This window comes from Acomys minous (genome assembly GCF_964271855.1).
Source record: "Acomys minous genome assembly, chromosome: 12".
Taxonomy (NCBI): Eukaryota; Metazoa; Chordata; class Mammalia; order Rodentia; family Muridae; genus Acomys; species Acomys minous.
The window spans coordinates 92,620,922-92,641,341 of NC_140493.1; the positions used below are offsets into that span (position 1 = coordinate 92,620,922).

Consider the following 20,420-nt stretch of genomic DNA (forward strand, 5'->3'; position numbering starts at 1 on the left):
CTATGTCCTAGAAGCCTAAAATTCTGTGTGAATGTGGGATTAAATAATTACATCGACTCCAGCTCTTCAACCAATCCCTTCTCATCTGGCCTCACCCAGCCCTGAGGACACACAAGGTTCAGGCAAGGGGAGTACCAGGCTGCCAGGAGAGGCCCCTCACCCCTACGATACCCCTGACCCTCCCCATACCATAATGCTTTTTAAACAGCCTCCATTGGATCTGTGTGTTATTTTATTTTCTTTGCTTTGGTCTATACAAAAACAAAAAAAAAGAAAAGAAAAACCAATAACCAAAAAAACATGAAGTGATCATAATAAGCCTCTCTGATGGGGATTCCCGTTTCAGTCCCCTACCCCCTGAAAACCCATGTGCCAGAGGTGGGAGGGGTCAAACAGGAGGGGGAAAAGGAAGCCCCTCACCACACACCAGAGGGGTTAGCTAGAGCGCTTCTGCAGGTTAGCGGGGCCAGTGTGGAGCAATGGGGGGTGGGGGTGGGGGGAGGAAGGGTGCTTCATCAAGAGCTCCCGCCCCTGGAGGGGGCAAAGCAGACTTAGCAATCCTGGAGAGAAGGGCAGGTCCTGGTGAGGGGCATTTGGAGTCTCTACTCTCTTCCCCCTGGAAGGTCCCTGAACTTTTCAAAAAAAAAAAAAAAAAAGCTTTGGATGTCAGGGGTTGGGGCCTTGAACCTGTGTCTTGGATAGTCCAGGAGGTCAGGGCAGTTGGATGCTAAAGTTCACTGAGAAGATCGGCCCCAGGAAAAATAAAAATCAAAATAAAAGAAGAAAGACAGAAAGAAAAAGAAAAAGAAAAGGATGGAAGCCCTGGGGGGGCCCAGGCAGCTGGAACCAGCAGAGAGGGTGGCTGTGTGGGGACACAGGCTGAGTCTAAAGCTTTGGTGGCCGTAGCCATAGTGGGGAGGGGAGAAGGTGCTGAGTGAAGCCTGGATCCACAGCCCAGGACAGAAAAGCAGGAGCAGACACCATCCCAGGAAACCCTGCGGAGGAGCTCTGGAGCGTGGGTTCAGCAGGAAGTCCAGGCTGGCTCCCAGGGCTCAGGTGCTTTTCTGTCTCACCCCACAGTCTTGCTCTCCTGAGCTTCCCAGGTGAGAAACAGCTCCTGTGGGGCATACAGACACAGGGGTCATGTGCTTGGCAGGCCTGTGTCATTCCCCCCACCACCCCCAGAAGCTCAAAGTGCTGTTGTGACACCTGCCTACCATCCCAGAAAAAAAAAAAATGGCCCTTCCCTTGTTTGCTTAGAAGTAGCTGGAAGAGCAAGGGACCAAGCAAGGGGCAAGCATAAGGAGAGGCCCCCACGCCATGCAGGCCTATAATCTAGCTACTTAGGCAGCTGAGGCATGCCTAGGCTCCAGGTTTGGCCTAGCCTTGATAGCCTTTGTTTTGTTTTTTTTATGTATATGAGTGCTTTATCGGCATGTACACCAACTTGTCAGAAGAGGGCATCAGATCACATTATAGGTGTTTGTGGGCCACCTTGTGGTTTCTGGGACTTGAATTCAGGACCTCTGGAAGAGCAGCCAGTGCTCTTAACCTCTGGGCCATCTCTCCAGCCCCACAGCCCAGGCAGTTTTTCGAGACTATTTTAATATAATAGAAGGCAAAACCAAGGCTAGGGATGCAGGTCAATGGTAGAGCGCTTGCCGAGCACTCACAAGGCTCTATAGGTTCAATCCCCAGTGTTAAAAAAAAATTAAATAAAAGGTGACACCGGGCATGGTGATGTCACTAAGACTGGGGGAAAGCCACAGACTTGAAGGTAGCCTGAGTTACACAGTGAATTTCAGGCCAGTCTGGAACACATCGTAAAAACCTTGTCAATAATAATATTCATCATCATTTAAAAAAGAAGAAGAAGAAGAAGAAAGAAGAAGAAGAAGAAGAAGAAGAGGAGGAGGAGGAAGAGGAGGAGGAGGGGCAGGCCAGAGTACAGTAGCCCAGAAAGCATAGAATTTCCACAGTCCTTCCCCACCCAAAATGAGCCAAGGGTTTGTAGCACAGAATGGAAAGGTCCCCACCAGACCGTTCAGAGAGAAGAGGAGGTGTCCCAGCTATAGGCAGAGGGCAAGGCTGCAAGACAGGGAGGGAGGGGCCTTACTGAGGTGGAGCCAGCTAGGCCAGCATGTGGTCTGCAGTGGGGTAGGAAGGCCTCAGGCCGTCACTATAGGTGTCCATGGGGTAGTCCCCGTCCATGTCCATATGCATATCCAGTGGGTCCAGAGGCACGTCGCTGGAGTACATGGGGCGGTAGGTGCCATCCATGTCTGGGGAAGAGAAAGAAAGGCTTATCCAGGGACCTGCAGGCCACCCATGGTAGTGGAGTACACCCACTGCTAGGGACCCAACTCCCTCTCCCATCCCCCCCAGCTCCCACCCAACCCCCACCCACACAGTGGGGATCTAGACTGGAACACACTGGCTACCATGAGTTTCCCACTCTCACCCACACAGCCCCAGGCTCTGGGTTGGGGGCTCCACACACTTACCTTCTGCATAGGGTTCGTTGATTGGGATCATACTCTGGGCCTGAGGAAGGACAGAAAGACATAGGAAGTGTGGGAAAGTATTTCCTGGGCTACTTTTCCACCGAGGAACAAGGGACCAGGAGACCTCTCAGAAGAAGAGAAGAAAGCACCCACATCCCCGGGCACCACCCTGGGTAGAGGTCTCATCACTAATGCTTTGGGTTCCTACAGGCCAGAGTAGCTGTGGGAAGGGAGTGAGGGGACAGGTGTACACACAGAGAGGGTGCAGATGGCTACCTGGTACCCATATGCAAACTAGAGCAAGGCAACCCTGGATGTGGGATGCAGGCCAGTGACAGAGTACCTACTTAGCATGCCCAAAGCATTCCCAGTACACACACACACACCTCACACTCACAAATCTTTTATATCCATGCGGGAAAAAGAGATCTAGCTAGGAATAGTGGGTGGGCTCATGCTTACAATCCCAGCACCTAGGAGGCTGAGGCAGGAGGATGAGTGTAAACTCCAGGCTAGCTTGGGGTACAGAGACTGCGGTAATTGCAGCATTCACTGGTCAAGGCAAGAGGATCACTATACATTCAGGGTCAGCCTGCGCTACATAAATAGCAAGGCTATCTCAAAACATCACCCAGGACTACAGGTACAGCTCAGCTCAGTGATGGAGCGCATTCAGGGTGTGCACAATGCCCCCAGTACTAAAAAAAAAAAAAAAAAAAAAAAAAAAAAAGCCAAGCAAACAAACAAAACCATGCACATGAAACAAAACCAAAAATTAGACATAGTCCAATCTACTATCTCTATGGACCTCAGTGCAAAATAAAATCAAGGGCTGGAGAGATGGCTCAAAGGTTAAAAACACTGCTCTTCCAGAGGTCCTGAGTTCAATTCCCAGCTACCAGATGGTGGCTCACAGCCATCTATAATGTGATCTAGTGCCCTCTTCTGGCTTGTAGGGGTACAAGCAGGCAAAGCATTGTATACATAATAATCTTTAAAATAAACAAACAAACAAAATCAAAATCTAACCAAGTGCCTTTAAGTCACAGCACTTGAGAGGGGGACACAGGAGAATTAAGAGTTCAAAATCAGCCATGAGTTGAAATAACGAGTTGGAGGCTCCCCCTGGCTGCACAAGACTCAATTCTAAACCGAAATCTCTGAGGTCAGCTACGCCTCCTCAGAGAGCTGCCCCTAAGCAGTATGCAGCTTGCACAATCAGATGTTCATGTCCAGTGAGATACTCACAGCCTCCCAGGCAGCTGGGTCGTGCTTGAAGAGTGAGTTGGTGAGCTCCACAGACACTCGCTTACGGTAATCTGGGTTCTTGTCCTCCGAGATGCGGAAGAGGACAGCGGCAGCGTAGGTGGCTGAGCAGAGAAGGAGGAAGTTAAGTCCCCGTGACAGGAGAAACAGAACCCAGGCTCCGCCCTCTGGCGCTTGCCCGCAGTCACAGCGTCACAGTCCCTCACCGGTGCCCTCATTGCGGGAGTGGAGCAGTTCCATGAGAGGGGCAGAGGCACCCTCGGCATCGATGGCATCGGCAGCCTCCTTGTCCTGGGCCAGCTCACACAGCACCCCGGCAGCCACGCGCTGGATGTTCTCCAGGGAAGCATACAGGAGCTAGGAGTGAGGACACAGGTGGAGGTGAAAAGTGAGATAAACCAGGCTTTGTACCAACAGCCCTGCCCAGCCCTGCCCTATCTTATAAACTAAAAAGCCAGGGAAAGCATAAAAAAAGGGAAAAAATCCGGGTAGTGGTGGCACATGCCTTTTAATCCCAGCACTCGGGAGGCAGAGACAGGCAGATCGCTTTGAGATCGAGGCCAATCTGGTCTACAAAGTTAGTTTAGGGACTGCCAAGGCTACACAGAGAAACCCTGTCTCAGAAAAACAAACCAAAAAGAAAAAGAAAAAGAGAGAGAGAGAGAGAGAGAGAGAGAGAGAGAGAGAAAAGAGCCAGGCATGGTGGCACACACCTATAATTCCAACACTCGGGGAAACAGAGGCAGACGAGATTTCTGTGAGTTCAAGGCCAGCCTGGTCTACAAAGCGAGTCAAGGACAGCCGAGGATACACAGAGAAACCCTTTCTCAAAAAACAAAAGCAAAAACAAATAATAGATGGTTATAAGCTACCATGTGATTGCTGGGAATTGAACTCAGGACCTCTGAGGAACAGACAGTGCTCTTAACTGCTGAGCCATCTCTCCAGCCCCAATTTATTTATTTATTTATTTGTTTTTTTGAGACAGGGTCTCTCTGTGTAGCCTTGGCTGTCCTGTACTCATTTTGTAGACCAGGCTGGCCTCACCTGCGAGTCACCAGCCTCTGCCTCCCGAGTACTAGGATTAAAGGTGTGCACCACCATGCCCAGCCCCTCAATTTATTATTTTTTAAAAGATTTATTTATTTACTTTATGGTGCTCTATTTGCATGTGCACCAACATGCCAGAAAAGGGCATCAGATCACATTATAGATGGTTGTGAGTCACCATTTGGTTGCCAGGAATTGAACTCCGCACCTTTGGAAGAGAAGCCAGTGCTCTTAACCTCTGAGCCATCTCTCCAGCCCCTTCAATTAATTTCTTTAGACAGGGTCTCTCGCTGAACCCAAAGCTCCCTATCTGGCGAGATTCCCTCCTCCTGTCTCCACTCCTCCCAATGCTGGGATTACAAACATAGGCTGCAGCCCCTGGCTTTTTTTCCATGAGTGCTGGGGATCTGATCTCAGGTCCTCATGGTTACCCAAGCCCCTCTAATAATTTTGGTTCCTTTTTCTTTCTTTCCTTTTTTTTTTTTTTTTTTTTTTTGCCTGCCATGGTAAAATAAGACATTTTCTTGAGTATTATTTCAAAGCCTGTCCTACAAACCTATGAGTTCATACGGATAAGAGGGAGAAAGTGCTAACAACTGAAACAATCTGTTACCACTGAAGGTAAATAATAAGCTAAAAAATAAGAAATATTGTTCAAAGGCAAAAAACAAACAAACCAACCCTCTTCCTTGGCTGAGGATGTAGCTCAGGAGTAAAGCTTGCACGAGGCCCTGGGTTCAGTCCCCAGCACTACAAAACAAATGTTTCCCTCTTCCAAAGCATCATTGCATATGGCTGTGTGACATAACGCAGTCTTCTGTTTGACCTTTTCATTTAAAAGGTCATGCTATTAGCCCAGACCGCCCCAGAACTATCTCTTGATCCATCAGTGCAACACCACATCCTCCATTTCTTTTTTCTTTCTTTTCTTTTCTTTTTTTAAAGACAAAGTTAACCCAGGCTAGCCTTGAGTTCACTCTGTATCCAAGGCTGGTTTTACACTGCTCATCCTCCTGCCTCTGCTCCTGAATGTTGGCAAGGCAAGCATGTGCCACCACACCCAGCTGTTTCCTTTAAAACCATTTCCTTACCATGAGACAAAGGGTTTGCTTTTAACAGCTGTGTCTGTAATTGTTATCTCTCCGCATCAAACCTCTGACCGGTTAAGCTGTGTTAAATGGTTTCCCCCAGCAGAGTCAGATTTGAATTCCAGGTCAAAGGATGTGACTCTTTCTGAGTCGCTCTCCACACTGCTCTGGCGGTGGCTTCCTGTCAGCCTTTCCCCGACAGCAGGCCACAAGATGCTCGCTCAGTTCACCCAGCCCTCAGGTAGCTTCCTTGGCCAGTTTGACAGTGGAAAAACCGGACCCCTCACTGGGGGGGTGGGGGGAGCTAAATTTAATTTCTGTACATTCCTGGGCTGAGCTGTTTGCTTACGAGCCACCTGGGAGCCACTTGTTGACTCCGCCCACACAGCACTGCTGGGACCCAGTGCTAATTGTCGCTGTTGTTTTGAACGTGCAGATGCTTTTAACATCTGCGAGGCTGCATCTCAAGAAGGCTCTTTTTCTCATCTGTGGTCTCCTCCCACTCACCCACCCTAGACTAGCCTGTGGCCCACACGTCCCAAAGCCCTCAGCAGAGTCTGGGGACAGATCTCCTGCCCGTCTGTCCCGGACTCACTTGGACAAACAGGGGAATGGTGTTGAGCCGGAAGATCTCCATTCGGTTCATGGGGTCCCGGGCAAGGATGTGCAGGGCTCCAGTACAGCCTTCCACAATCTCCTCCATCTTCACGCCGTCCTGCATGAGAGGAGCCATGAAGTATGAGGCTGGGGAAAGGTGACCCCAGACAAAGCCACGACCTCCACCACCACAGCCCCGACACAGTTCACCAACCCCCGGAGCTGACACTGATGTGAACTCACTTCTTCCTTTTTTTTTTCCCTTTAAACATTTATTTATTTACTTATTATTTTATTTTATTTTATTTTTTTGGTTTTTTGAGACAGAGTCTCTTTGTAGCCTTGGCTGTCCTGGACTCACTTTATAGACCAGGCTGGCCTCGAACTCACAGCAATCCACCAGCCTCTGCCTCCCCGAGTGCTGGGATTAAAGGCGACCACCGCCCAGCTAAACATTTATATATTTATTTATTTTATGCGTATGAGTGCTCTGTTTTCACGCACACACCAGAAGAGGGGATCAGATTCCACTACAGATGGTCGTGAGCCCCCCGTGTGGTTGCTGGGACTTGAACTCAGGACCTCTGGAAGGAGAGCAGTTGGTGCTCCTCACCACGGAGCCATCTCTCCAGTCCCGCTTCTTCCTTTACACACACAAACTCCGAGGACACACCAACCACCCCACCAAGGAGGCTAACCCCCCTGCTGCCACAGAGTTCGTTTACCGTGTAGGGCTGCTGGATGCCAGCAGCCGCATGTCGCTGGGCATCCTGGTGGGCCTTGACCAACAGCTGAACGAGGCGGGGGATGACGGCGGCCTCCTGCAGTGGGGCGTGGTTGGCTGGGCACAGGGCCAGATTCCGGATCAGGCCGATAGTTGCCTGGCAAGAAAGGAGGCAGTGGTCTGGGGGTTACTCTGTGAACATCTGGAGGACCCCAGCTTTAGGCATTCTGTCCCTCCTGTCATCTCTTCTGAATCCCAGCGCCTCTGTAGCAACAACTGCAGCGTAGGGAGTCCTGGCTACTCCCGCGGCTAGAATCCCGAGTGTGCTTTGGGGAAGAGGGTAGGGGAGGCCTGTCGGCACAGGACAGAAAGATCTAGATCTCAAGTTAGGGCTTTGGCTTAGTTGATAGTGCTTATCCAGGATACACAAAGCCCTGGGTTTGATTTCCGGCACCACACAGACTGTGTGTGGTGGCACATGGCTATAATCCCAGCATTTGAGAGACGCTGAGGCAGGAGGATCAAGATGATCCTCTGCTACAATTTGACTCTACTTTAAAAAAAAAAAAAAAAAAAAAGACCAGCCAGGTGTGATGGCGCATGCCTTTCACTTTCATCCTAGCACTCAGGGAGGCAGTTGGTAGATTGCTGAGTTCGAGGCCAGCCTGGTCTACAGAGTGAGTCCAGGATAGCCAAGGCTACACAGAGAAACCCTGTCTCAACAAAACAAAACAAAAATGGATCTAGCTTCCTGAGGTGAGATATGTCTCTAGTATTCTCAGCAGTCAGGAGTCTGAGGCAGGAGGATTACAAGTTAAGGCCAGCTGGGCTGGAGAGATGGCTCAGAGGTTAAGAGCACTGTCTGCTTTTCCAGAGGTCCTAAGTTCAATTCCCAGCAACCACATGGTGGCTCACAACCATCTATAATGAGATCGGTGCCCTTTTCCGGCAGCCAGGCACACATGCAGGCAGAACACTGTATACTAAATAAATAAATAAATAAATAAATAAATTGTTAAAAACAAACAAAAAACAAAAACAAGTTAGGGCCAGTCTGGGCTATATCTCAGAGACCTTGTCTCAAAAAAACAGCCAGAGCCAGAAATGGTGGCACACACCTTTAATTCCAGTACTCTGGAAGCAAAGGCAGGAGAATCTTTGTGAGTTCGAGGCCAGCCTGGTCTACAGAGTGAGTTCCAGGACAGCCAGAACTACATAGTAAGAACCTGTCTCCAAAAATCCAAGTAAAATGAATAACTCTAATAAAAAAAAATTTTTTTAAAATAAAGAATAAAATAAACAAGCAGGGAAAAACAAAAGCAAATAAACAAAGACTCTGGATATTTGGAGCAGAGACAATGTTGAAATAGAAACTGCTATGAGAGATTATTTCCTGTCATCTAGGTCCGCTTTGTTGCTTTTCCTGTGCCCTGACTATATCCCTGCAACCCTACACAGGGGTCTACTCCCCCTCCTCTAACCCCCACAGCCACGGCTGTGGCCTTTCCTGGGTACCTTGACCAGGGGCCACTGGTTTGGCTGGTTAAGGAGCTTTACAATGGCTGGGATGCCATAGTTGAGGCGCACAGAGTTCTGGGCCATCTCAGCCTCCGGGTGGCGGCTCGTAAGGTGGCGCAGAGCACAGACAGCGGGCTCTGTGATGTCATCCTTATCCCCAGCTCTCAGGATGGCGTGGATGAGTGCCTCCACCCCGCTGTTCTGTGTCACCAGCGTCTTGTTTTTGCTGTTGTTGCAGGTCAGGTTGGAGAGGGTGCCGGTGGCACAGGTGAGCACGTTGACGTCATCCACACTCAGCTGGTTGACCAGGATCTTCAGCACGCCCTCCAGGCCCTCCTGAGACAGGAAGAGGAAAAGGGGGAAGAGTCACACCACCTCTACACAGCCTCCCCAGTAGGTCTGAGGGGAATGGATAGGCTGAAGGGCTTCCTTCAGTCTTGCTTGTGTGTGGCTGGGGAACCTTCACACCGTGGCCTCCTGAGGGAGCCTGTTAAGCAGCTTTTGGGGCAGTATGGCCATGAGGCTGAGAAAGGTTGGCGATCTTCCCACAGACCCCACACAGCTGCAGGTCTGCCTTTGAGCCCAAGCTCTTTCCTCTGTCTCATGCGCTTTGTTCCCGCTAACCCCAGGAGGAAGTTGGCAAGGAGGTCATAGGCTTCAGTGGTCAGCAGGTCCCCTGCCACATCCGTCCACCTTGCTGGGCCTTCTCTGTGACACCAAGGGCTCTCAAGCTATTTCTACTTCTAAGAAAACACCCTCACTCAGAACGCTCGCTTCTTCCAAGCAGAGATGTGTGGGTCTTGTGGTGGGTTAGAAAGGCTATAGGCCAGCTGAGCATGAAGGTGCACACCTTTAATCCCAGCACTGGGGAGGCAGAGGCATGGGGATCGCTGTGAGTTCGAGGCCAGCCTGGTCTACAAAGTGAGTCCAGGACAGCCAAGGCTACACAGAGAAATCCTGTCTTGAAAAACAAAAACAAACAAACAAACAAACAAAAAAGAAAGGACAGAGGCCTTGGAGAGAACAGTTATGGGGTTCAGAATGCCAGCTCCGCCATTTACTAGCTCTGAACATGAGCTTTCTCTTAACTCCGAGCCTTAGGTTCTTCCTTAACCATTAGGGCTTGCATGTTCCCACTTCTAGGCCACCGAGGGGGCTAAAGTCAGCTCCCGTCCATGGAAGCCATGCAAAACGCCAGCCCATTGGAGGGTGCTTGCTTGGCAGTGTGGTGACAGGGAGGCACAGGGACAGAAGTCTGCTTGGAAGGTGGTGCCAGGCCTTGCCTTGAAGCTGTAATGCTCTGTGTGGTCTGTTATTTCATTTCTGTACCTGGACGTTTTGCCTGCCTGTATATCTGTGCACCACGTGTGTGCCAGGCACCCTCGGAGGCTATAAGAGGAGGACATCAGATTCCCCGGAACTACAGCCACAGACAACTGTTGTTTGGTTTTTCGACACAGGGTTTCTCTGTGTGTTCTTTGCTTGGCTGTCCTGGACTCGCTCTGTAGACCAGGCTGGCCTTGAACCCACAGAGACCCACCTGCCTCTACCTCCAGAGTGCTGGGATTAAAGGCGTGTGGCACTGTGCTCAGCTAGACAAGTGCTGTTAACCATGAGCTATCGCTCCAATCCCAGTAGTACTGCTCTTGCCCCAGGGTGTCGGCCCAAACTGTCCCATCACCATCACCTGAATCCCAACTTATAGATGTCGGCCCCCTTCCTCTTCCCTTCCCTGGTCCCTAAGCTGGATAAAAGCCTCCCACTAAAGGTGCGATGATCTGGACCTTTCCAGCCTTTGCCACGAGGGACAAAGACCCAAAGGTCCCAGAGGTCCCATACCCAGGTGGAAGGCTGACAACACGGCTTAAGAGACTGGCCCAGGTCCAAATTCTTCTCTTACCTGCTTGGTGGCCACATCCGAGAGGTTGCGCAAGGTCCACAGGCAGTTCTGCACCAGGCGGGGGCTGTTGCTTGTCAGGTGCTTGCCCAGGGCCTGCATCCCACCTGGAAAAGGGCCAAGGATCTTGTCAGCCTTAGGGGAGCCAGAGACAGGGCAGGAGTCCAACTCTGGTCCTCCTGGCCCCACAGGTTACTCTTTTTTTATTTTTAAAGGATTTAGTGGTGTGTGTGTGTGTGTGTGTGTGTGTGAGAGAGAGAGAGAGAGAGAGAGAGAGAGAGAACGCCTGCGCAAGCAAGCGAGCTGCAGTGCCTATTTCAGCCAGAAGAGGGCATCAGGCCCTCTGGATTTGAGCTATAGGCAGCTGTGAGTCGCGGGATGCAGATATTGGGAACCAAACTTAGCTCCTCTGGAAAAGTAGCGAGAACTCTTAAGGTTTGAGTAACCTCTCCAGTTCCCCCCACAGGCCACCTCGAGGTTCTCACACTCACCAGCCTCCACGATGGCAGGCTTGTTGCTGGGACACACGGAGAGGACCTTGAGCACACGGCTGGTGGTCCAGAGAAGCTTCTCGTAGCTGTAGTTCTTCATGATCTGCACGAGCCCCTGGGGCCCCCCATTGGCCAGGATGATCAGCTGTGGTGGGAGAGAAGGTTTGAGTGTGAGGCAACAGGCGAGTGTGTGTGTGTGTGTGTGTGTGTGTGTGTGTGTGTGTGTGTGTGTGTTTGTATGGGAGGGAAGGGCGGGGGGATGAGGCTGTCATTATGGAGAGCTTCCACCAAAGTGTAAATGGCTTTTGTGATGATCAAGCTGACATCTCAAAAAAAAAGATAATACCAAATGCTGCCAAGGATGTGGCAAAGGGACCCCAGTCACAGATGGTTATCACTGATGGTAGTATAACACACTGTAACCCCTTGAAAGAGAGCTAACCCACTGAGTAAAAGTCTAGAAGTCTAGATAGATTGATAGATAGATAGATAGATAGATAGATAGATTTTTTTAAAAAAAGATTTATTTATTATATATACAGCATTCTGCCTGCATGTACACCTGCAGACCAGAAGAGGGCGCCAGATCTCTTTATAGATGGCTGTGAGCCACCATGTGGTTGCTGGGAATTGAACTCAAGAAGACCTTTGGGAGGGCAGTCAGTGCCCTTAACCTCTGAGCCATCTCTCCAGCCTCCAGATAGATTTAAAAAGGAAAAAAACAAAAAACAAAAAACAAAAACCTGTTCCACACCTATAGTCCAGTAGTTCAGAGACTCTAACAAGAAGATCTATGATTCCAGGTCAGCCTGGGTTAGATAGTGAGACCCTGTCTTAAAAACAGAGAGGACTGGAGAGATGGCTCAGGGGTTAGAAAGCACTGGCGGCTTTTCCAGAGGGCCAAGGTTCGATTCCCGGCACCGACACGGTGGCTTACAACCACCTCTAATTCCAATTCTAGGAGATTAACCGTTCTCTTCCGGCCTCCAAGGGTCCAGCAAGCCAAGTCTCCACCCGGCCCCCTTTTCAATTCTAGGGATTAAATCCAAGATTTCTTTAGCACGTGAGGCAGTATTCCATCACTGAATTATATCCTGATCTCTAATTTTTTTTTTTCCAAGACAGGGTTTCTCTGCGTAATAGCCTTGGCTATCCTCGACTCGCTTTGTAGACCAGGCTGGCCTCCCACAGCGATCCCCCTGCCTCTGCCTCCTGAGCGCTGGGATTAAAGGCGTGCGCCACCATGCCCAGCTATTATATTTTTTCTCCTCATCCTTAAAAGAGTGGCTCCGGGGAATTCAGTACTGGGACAAGAGACACATTCATCTCAATACAGCCCGAGGCTGTCGGCTTTGGTGGAAGGACCCACCTTGCTCTCCTGGTTGCCATAGGCCAGGAGCTGCAGGCAGTCGGTGGTGATGGCTAGGAACTTAGGGTTGTTCTTGTTCAGCAGGGGCACCATCTTCTGCAGCCCGTCCGCCAGACGCACCGCCATCTTGGCGCCCTCCTGGGACAGCAGCAGATTGTGCAGTGTGGTGATGGCGTAGAACAGGACAGACTCCACAGGGGAACTGGGGAGCAGGCAGAACCCAAGAGTCAGACCCCAGAAGGCCCAGCCTGAGTGTGTGGGTCTGGAAGGAGACCCCATCACATCCAGAAAGCTCACCCCAAGCCAACGTCTCCACGCAAAGGGCCCTTCCTTAAAAAATCTCATCCTTCCTGAAGCACAACCCATTCTTAGTTTCATTTATGTGTGTGTGTGAGTGTGAATGTGTGTGTGTGTGTGTGTGTGTGTGTGTGTGTGTGTGTGTGTGTTGGTGGGAATGAGCACTTATGGAAGCCAGAAGACAAACTCAGGTGTCATCCTCAGGATTGCAAAGAGCCCCCTTAGATACACAGTCTCTTACTGGGCAGGATTCTTCCTGTCTCTGCCTCCCCAGTGTTGGGGAAACATAGTAGCACAGCCAGCATTTCCCATGGTTCCTGCTTGAGAGGTAGTCTGTTGACTGAGCTATCTGCCCCAGACCCAATTCTACTCTTTTCTTTCTTCTTCTTCTTTTCAAAGATTTATTTATTCATGTATGTATATGAGTGCTCTCTTTTCTTTTCTTTCTTTTTATTTTTTATTTTTGGCTTTTTTGAAACAGGGTTTCTCTAGGTGGCCTTGGATGACCCGGACTCACTTTTGTAGACCAGGCTAGCCTCGAACTCACAGTGATCCACCTGCCTCTGCCTCCTGAGTGCTGGGATTAAAGGCGTGCGCCACCACACCTGGCTGAGTGGCTCACAACCATCTATACTGTGATCTGGTGCCCTCTTCTGGTCTGCAGGTGTGCATGCAGGCAGAGCACTGTATACATAATAATAAATAAATAAATCTTTAAAAAAAACAAAAACCATCAACACAGCGCATATCTTCTCGCCACTCCCCATCTGAGGTCCTACACGGTGTTAACCACATAGTAGGTCCCTGAGCAGCTGAGTCACTATTGTGGGTAAGCTCATACAGCAGGAGCCCTGTGAGAGGATCAGAGGGCAGTAAAATGAGCTTCTATTCTCAAAGACCTCCCATGCAACATCAGCACAAGGCCAGGAAAGAGAGAGAGAAAAAAATGCACGGTCAGGTAGGGCTCAGCTGTGCTACCCTTTCACTCACTCTAGGATAGCCTGTCCCCCATCAACTGACCGAACCCACTTATCCGTCTAAGCCCCGCCCTCAGTGTGACCGAATCCACTTATCCGTCTAAGCCCCGCCCTTGGTGCCGTCTAAGCCCCGCCCTCAGTGCCATTCTGCCTCTGGTCAGTCTCATCCATCCTTTGCTACAACCGGGTTAGGCTATAAGCGGCTGAAATCCAGGATGGGGTGTCTTGTAAGGAAGCCCGGGGCAGGGATGCTGGGAGGTTCCCGGATGATGCTATCCGACAGTGGGGCAAGTACCTGAGCATTCTGACGAGGGCAGGGATGCCTCCAGACTTGAAGATAGCGAGCAGCCCCTCCCGGTGGTGGGAGAGGTTGTGCAGGATACTGGTGGTACATCGAGCCGTGTCCAGGTCACTGGTGTTCTGCATGGTACGCACCACGGCGGCTACCAGCTGCGGCGAGCCCATTAGCGCCCGGCGGGATGCTTCCTTCTTGGACAGCTGGTTCACAATCATAGCCGCCTTGGTCACCACTACCTGGAGGAAATGTGTGAGACCTTGAGCAGGTGCTCCTCAGGCTCCTCCTCACAGAGGGAGGCCAACGACATGGTCTCCTCCCATCCCACCCCTCCGGGCCCTTCACAGACCGGATCCTCATCGTTGAGCAGCTTGGTGAGCTCAGGCAAAGCCCGGGTGGCCAACTCGGCATCATCCTGGTAGTTGATAAGATGTACGATGGCCGACTTGAGCAACTGGGATGGCTCGGCCAGGCGCTGCAGGTTGGTGGTCTGCCCCTCCACCTGGGTGGCCAGCAGTAGAGAACTGTCCTCGCCTGACACACCTGGACACATGGCCTCCCGCACCCGCTTGGCTCTGGCTGTAGTGGACATCTGGTACTCCAGGTCAGCTGGAAGCAAAATGACACAAGGACTGAACTGCAGGAGATTTAGGGGGACCCTGACAGGTTAGCTAAGGCTATTTTAAAATATAACAGGTGTCTGGGTCTTGATTGCTAGCAGGTTAGAAAATACCGCTGTGGGGGCTGGAGAGACGGCTCAGTGGTTAAGAGCGCCGCCTGCTCTTCCAAAGGTCCTGATTTCAATTCCCAGCAACCACATGGTGGCTCATAACCATCTGTAATGTGATATGGCGCCCTCTTCTGGCTTGCAGGAGTACATGCAAGCAGAGCACTGTATACATGATAATAAATAAATAAATCTTTAAATAAAAATAAAAACATTTTTTAAAAAAGAAAGAAAATACTGCTATGATAGTAATTATAGGCCTGATAACAAACACTTTAGGCAGTACTGATAAATTAACAGCAACAAGGGGCTGGAGAGATGGTTCTGTAGTTAAGAGCACTTACTGGTCTTGCAGAGGACCCAGGTTCCATTCCTAGCACCTATAGGGTGGCTCACAGCCATTGCTAACTCTAGTCCCAGGAGGTTTGGGCGCCCTCTTCTGGCCACCACAAGCACTGCATCCATTTGGTGCATTACATATAACGCACAGGTGGGCGCACCCGGTCACACACTTAAAAAAGTTAAAAATGGTTTTAAGTTTCCCAAGTTGGCTTTGAACTTTCTCTGTACTCAGGTAGACCTTGTACCTGTAATCCTCCTGCCTCAGCCTACTAAGTCGCTGGGACATCATAATACCTCTAATGATTAACAGCTGTGGCTGGAGATGTAGCTCGGCTGGTGGAAGGCTTGTCTAATAAGGTTCCATTTCCACAGACACGGTGGCACTCCCATGTAATTACAGTTCTCCGGAAGTGGCGGCGAGGGAACCACAAGCTGAAGGGCAACCCTTGGCTACACAATGAGTTTAAGACAGCCTAGCCTCCCTGAGACCAGGGGCTGGAGATGGCTAAGAGCACCTGCTATTTTATCATGAAGATCCGAGTTCCAGTCCCAGCACCCACACCGTGCAGCTCAGAAACAAAGTAACTCCATCCCTAAAGGATCCTAAGAACGACTCCTTCTTCTGATCTCCGTGGGTACCCTCGCACACACTTGTGCATGAGTTCGCATAGATGCACGCACATAAAGAGTGGCAAACAAACAAACAAAAGTAATAAGAAGAATAGCCAATGGAGCCGGGCGTGGTGGCGCACGCCTTTAATCCCAGCACTCGGGAGGCAGAGGCAGGCGGATCGCTGTGAGTTCGAGGCCAGCCTGGTCTACAAAGCGAGTCCAAGACAGCCAAGGCTACACAGAGAAACCCTGTCTCAAAAAACCAAAAAAAAGAAAAAAGAATAGCCAATGGTGGAATCTTAGGTGCCTGACAGTGCGTTAAGTGTCTTTCTCCTACTCTCTCATTTAATCTGACAACAACAGCCTCACAAGGCGAGTATAATATTCTCTCCACTTTGCGGGACGCAGGACACTGAGGTCGTAAAAGCGGTGGACTCAGGAGCTCAAAGCCCCTCCCCTCCCTCCACCTTGTAACCATCAGGGCAGCCGTGGGATTAAACAAGCTAAACTTCATTGGTCTAATTATACACTTACCCTGGGGGCGGGAGGGGGCGGGGCAAAATGAGTCCCAGTGCACCAGCCAAGCTCATTTAGCCAATCAAGAGACAGGGCAGAAGTGTGGCTTTGAGAAAGCAAGAGCAAGGGACCTCAAGGGAAACACTGGGTTCCACCTCTGGGTAGGCTGGGGCTATTAACAAAAAGTCCCATATTGCCCTGCTGTGGCAAATGTCCCAATGCCCTAGTAGAGAGGGGTGCGGGGACAGAAGGTCATTCTCTAATTAACGGGGGAGCAGAGGCTGCCCATAAGATTCTCCCCGCCACCGCCACCGTAGGCTTTCCTTTAGCTCCCAGGAGTGCGCCTGGCCTGGCCCACCTGCCGGCATGGCCAAGAAGGATGCGTGGGACACGGAAGTTCAATTCATAGAGCTCTAATTAGCCGACACTCGGCCTGCAACTGTCCAGGCTCCAAAGCTTATCCCCTGGGGCCATCTGCAAATGACAGTCCCGAAGCCACATGCACCTCCATCCCAGAGGGGAGGGTCCACCTGGAATTGGTAGAGTATTTGCCTTTGGGACAGGAACCCACAGCTGACTCAGCTACTCCATAGCCATCCCCCAACTCCGGGCGCCCCCCCTCCCCGGCGCCCCCCCTCCCCGGCGCCCCCCCTCCCGCATAGCCACCTCCCACTGCCCCCCTATCCCCCATCTCCCCCCCCACATCTTCAGGTCAAGCGCTAGCTCAGTCTAAGCTTGAACACTGTGAAGCTTCCACCAGACTGGGGAGGGGGGGATGGGGTGGGGTGGTGGGGGGGGGCAGGTTGTTCCCTGTCTCTCTCATCAGACATGAAAAGAGTGTGCCTTTCCAAAAAACTCCAGGTCCCCCCCCCCCCCCCCCGCCCAAGCCCCCCGACTCAGATGACAGCAATAAAGTCTCCTTATTACATTCCTAAGGTCCCAGATTTCAAGAACTTTGGGCTGCTTCCTCCAACCAGTGGCATCCTGGGGCAGGGCCTATGGCTCCCTATATATTCAGAGATCATTGAGGGGGGGGGTGTATGTCTCTCTGGGAAGCCACTGGTTCCCCTTCGCACATCCTGAAGTGTGGGAACGGTGGCTCTTTCTTCACATGTCCTTTCCCCTTCAGGCTTCCTAAGTCCCCAAGATTGGAACTGTGACTCTTCTTTCAAGCCAGAAGACCATCCCCATCCCCCCACCCGCCCGCCTTGATCCATTTCCTTCCAGGATCCAGCCAGATTTTCTGCTCCAAGAAAAAAAAAAAATGCCTGGAAGGCACCTTTAATCCCAGCATTCGGGAGGCTGAGACAGGCGCATCTCTGTGAGTTCGAGGCCAGCCCAGTGTACAGAGCAAGTTCCAGGCCAGCCAAGGCTACACAGAGAAACCCTGTCTTGAGCAACAAAACAAAAAGTCCATACCTTGGTTCTGGGGCACGCCCTGGGTATAGGTGGTGGTCTTCTTGAGTGTGTACTGCCTGCCGCAGGCGTCATCCTCATCCATGATGCCCTTGCTGCTGATGGATGGCACACAGGTATTGACACCTGAGTGGATGCCTGAATCGTAGGTGTACGTCTGCTGCCACTCGGTCACCTTGATGGGCTGTTCAATAAGGTTCATCACCTCCATGGCGGCTGCTGGAGGTGGGGGTACGGGACGGGGGGGGGGGGGAGGGCCGGGAAGAGGATGGGCGGGGAGGACAGAAGCACAGTGTCAGCTGGCTGGAGGGACAGCACCACATCCCCAGTTTCAACCCAGCAGGAACCCTCTTCTTCTGATACCCCCACCATAACATCCAAGGGCCTCAGAGGGTTACAGACAGAAAGATGCAGGGGTGAAGCAAAGTGGAAGGGCTCCCAGTCTCCCCCCCCCCAAAGGGGCGGCCCAACCGGAAGACAGTCTGGCCACACACAGTAGAGCTGTAGAGAGGGCCATGGTAGCTAGGCTTTGTTTGCATCTCTGCCTCTGGTGTGGAGACAGGAAACAGCCAGGCCCCTCCAGGCCAGCCCAGGCTCACTCACCAGCCTGTCCCAACCCAACATTTCCAGTGGAAAAAGGTACGAAGGGCTTCTTCGGGACAGCAGCAGGGCTCGGCAGACCTGCCCTCACTCCTCTGCGGGAGCTCCCAGGGAAAGGTTGCCGAGGCTGCAGCACCCAGCCAGCCATTGGATGAGAGGTTGGGTGGGGCAAGGAAGCAGTCCGACGGGTTTCTCTGGGACGCCCCAGGCTTCCTCAGAGTTCCGGAATCTCGCTTAACAGAAGGTCAACCTTAACCAGGCCTTCCTCCCATCCAGCTCCCTCCTTTCCCAGCATTCTGAGCTCTACAGACCAGTCCACATATCAGGAATCTACTCCCTAGTCAATCCGCCTCTCAAGTTGGGTGCCAGTGGCTTCGAACTCAGATCCCACTACTCTCTGGGAAGGGCTCACTATGGCAAGGGCACTTAGTAAGTCAGTGTTGGGGACCTGGGTGTTGCTGCAAACTACCTCACCTCTAGGGTGTTTGCTCATCTTCCACTTCCTGGAACCCAGGCTTTAGCAGCACGGAGTGGGATAGGCCTCTGGGGTGGTCATAGCTGTTGAGGAATCTCACCCTGCTCTGAGGACTTGGGGCCACCTGAAAGCTCATGAGCCTCTGTGCCTACCTGACATGGGCTTTCCCGTGCCGTCTGTTTGGCTGCACTGGCACGGGCACTGACACCATCGCAACAACCACACCCACCTACATGCAGGTTAGCCCAGAGCATGAGACAGGGAATGTCTGAGGGGCTGGTGTGCGCTCACATCCCTTATACACGCCCCCAGACACTTCACAGATATCGCCAGACCCCTCACAAATGCCATCGCCCTCACGCATCAGTTTCAAAGCTTTGCTCCCCCATTTATAGATGTGGAGACTGCCTCGAAATGGGACCAGAGAAGGGACCAGGCATAAGGAGGCTTGACACTGAGGTCTTCCGCCTCTACACTCCAATACAGCCTCAGAGAATGAACAGAGGCCAGGCTAGTCCGCTCATAAAACTGGGGGTGGCGGGGGGTGGGGGGGCGGTTGGCAGTGCCCAGCATCTCTCAAACAGGTTGTTCCACCATGATGGGGGACCTGCAAAAATTAGGGTGGGGCAGCTGGTGCACTGAGAGGCGCCACCCCAGGAACAAAGAGAATCAGGAGGCCTCTTCGCTGTTCTACCTGGCCCCACTTTCCCGGAGCATGACGACATTGGGGCATGGTAGAACACGCCTGTCACGCCAGCACCCGTGACAGAAGGATCACCAGTGGGAGGCCAGCTATCAAAGGAGACACCTGTTTCAAAATAAAAAAAAAGGACAGCTTGATGGATGTCCTCCCTGCCTTTCATGGGACACACAGCCCCTCCCCTGCCACAAGCAGTCCAAACACAGGCAGAGGCCGGAGCAGTACCAGCTCCAGGCCGCCGCCGCCGCTGCTCTCAACCGTCCTGGCTGACTCAGAGTTTCGTTTGGGGTTGATCAACAGCCAGCAGGCCCGGGCCACTGACAGCAGGCTCTGTGCCACCAGATGTGCACAGCTGCTCCCAGACACTTGCCGGGAGTAGCTATTTTAGAAAGCCCCACCTTCTCATGATCTACCCCACCCCCACCCCACCCCACCCCACCCCCTCCCCCTCCCAGCTCCAGCAGCAGAGAAAAGCCAGCCATAGGAAATCTGGAGGAGGGCAGCTCAGGAAAATCCTGCCTCCTCCATCCTGTCCTCTGCCCCAAGGGTGGCTCCCAAGAGAGAACTGAGGAGCTTGGGAGGAAAGAGTGGGTTCTAGAAGACACCTTTGGGAGAGGGCAAAAACAAAAACAAACAAAAACTGAACCTCAAGCTCAAGAAGGTAAAACCCACTGGTACTGACTCCAGTGCCTTGTGGAGGCCAAAAAATAAAAAATAAAAAAATCCCCAGTCCGACCACAAAGCTTTCTGCTACAGAGATAGCCATCTGACTAGCCACCTAGGACCTAGAGGGACAGGAGAAGGCTCATCCCAAACCAAGAACCAGCCTCAGGTTAGAAGGGAACACTGCAGTCTGGGGTTCACTCACAAGCTGGTCCTCTGGCCCAGATGGTCAGGCCTGGAGCCAAGGAAAGCCAAGGGCTGGATAGGCGCCCAGGGCCAGGCAGAGGTCAAAGGGT

General features: G+C 51.7%; 1 protein-coding gene across 5 annotated transcripts in view; it reads right to left on the reverse strand.

Moving 5' to 3' along the window:
- Nucleotides 1-214: 214 nt before the first annotated feature.
- JUP (junction plakoglobin) overlaps nucleotides 215-20,420 on the reverse strand; it is a 29,770-nt gene continuing 9,564 nt past the window's right edge. For 3 of the 5 annotated variants that reach the window (XM_084748775.1, XM_084748777.1, XM_084748778.1), the window contains exons 2-15: nucleotides 17,690-17,905; nucleotides 14,423-14,682; nucleotides 14,074-14,312; nucleotides 12,505-12,706; nucleotides 11,136-11,280; nucleotides 10,648-10,751; nucleotides 8,745-9,083; nucleotides 7,231-7,386; nucleotides 6,504-6,623; nucleotides 3,977-4,127; nucleotides 3,753-3,874; nucleotides 2,505-2,544; nucleotides 2,117-2,282; nucleotides 215-1,117 (exon numbers count right to left, since the gene is read on the reverse strand). In XM_084748775.1, coding sequence (XP_084604901.1) covers nucleotides 2,131-2,282; nucleotides 2,505-2,544; nucleotides 3,753-3,874; nucleotides 3,977-4,127; nucleotides 6,504-6,623; nucleotides 7,231-7,386; nucleotides 8,745-9,083; nucleotides 10,648-10,751; nucleotides 11,136-11,280; nucleotides 12,505-12,706; nucleotides 14,074-14,312; nucleotides 14,423-14,682; nucleotides 17,690-17,897 — 2,238 coding nt within the window. In that variant the 5' untranslated portion in view covers nucleotides 17,898-17,905 and the 3' untranslated portion in view covers nucleotides 215-1,117; nucleotides 2,117-2,130. Of the gene's footprint in view, nucleotides 1,118-2,116; nucleotides 2,283-2,504; nucleotides 2,545-3,752; nucleotides 3,875-3,976; nucleotides 4,128-6,503; nucleotides 6,624-7,230; nucleotides 7,387-8,744; nucleotides 9,084-10,647; nucleotides 10,752-11,135; nucleotides 11,281-12,504; nucleotides 12,707-14,073; nucleotides 14,313-14,422; nucleotides 14,683-17,689; nucleotides 17,906-18,289; nucleotides 18,423-20,420 lie in introns of those variants that run through there. The other 2 variants (XM_084748774.1, XM_084748776.1) reach the window with 2 other exon arrangements.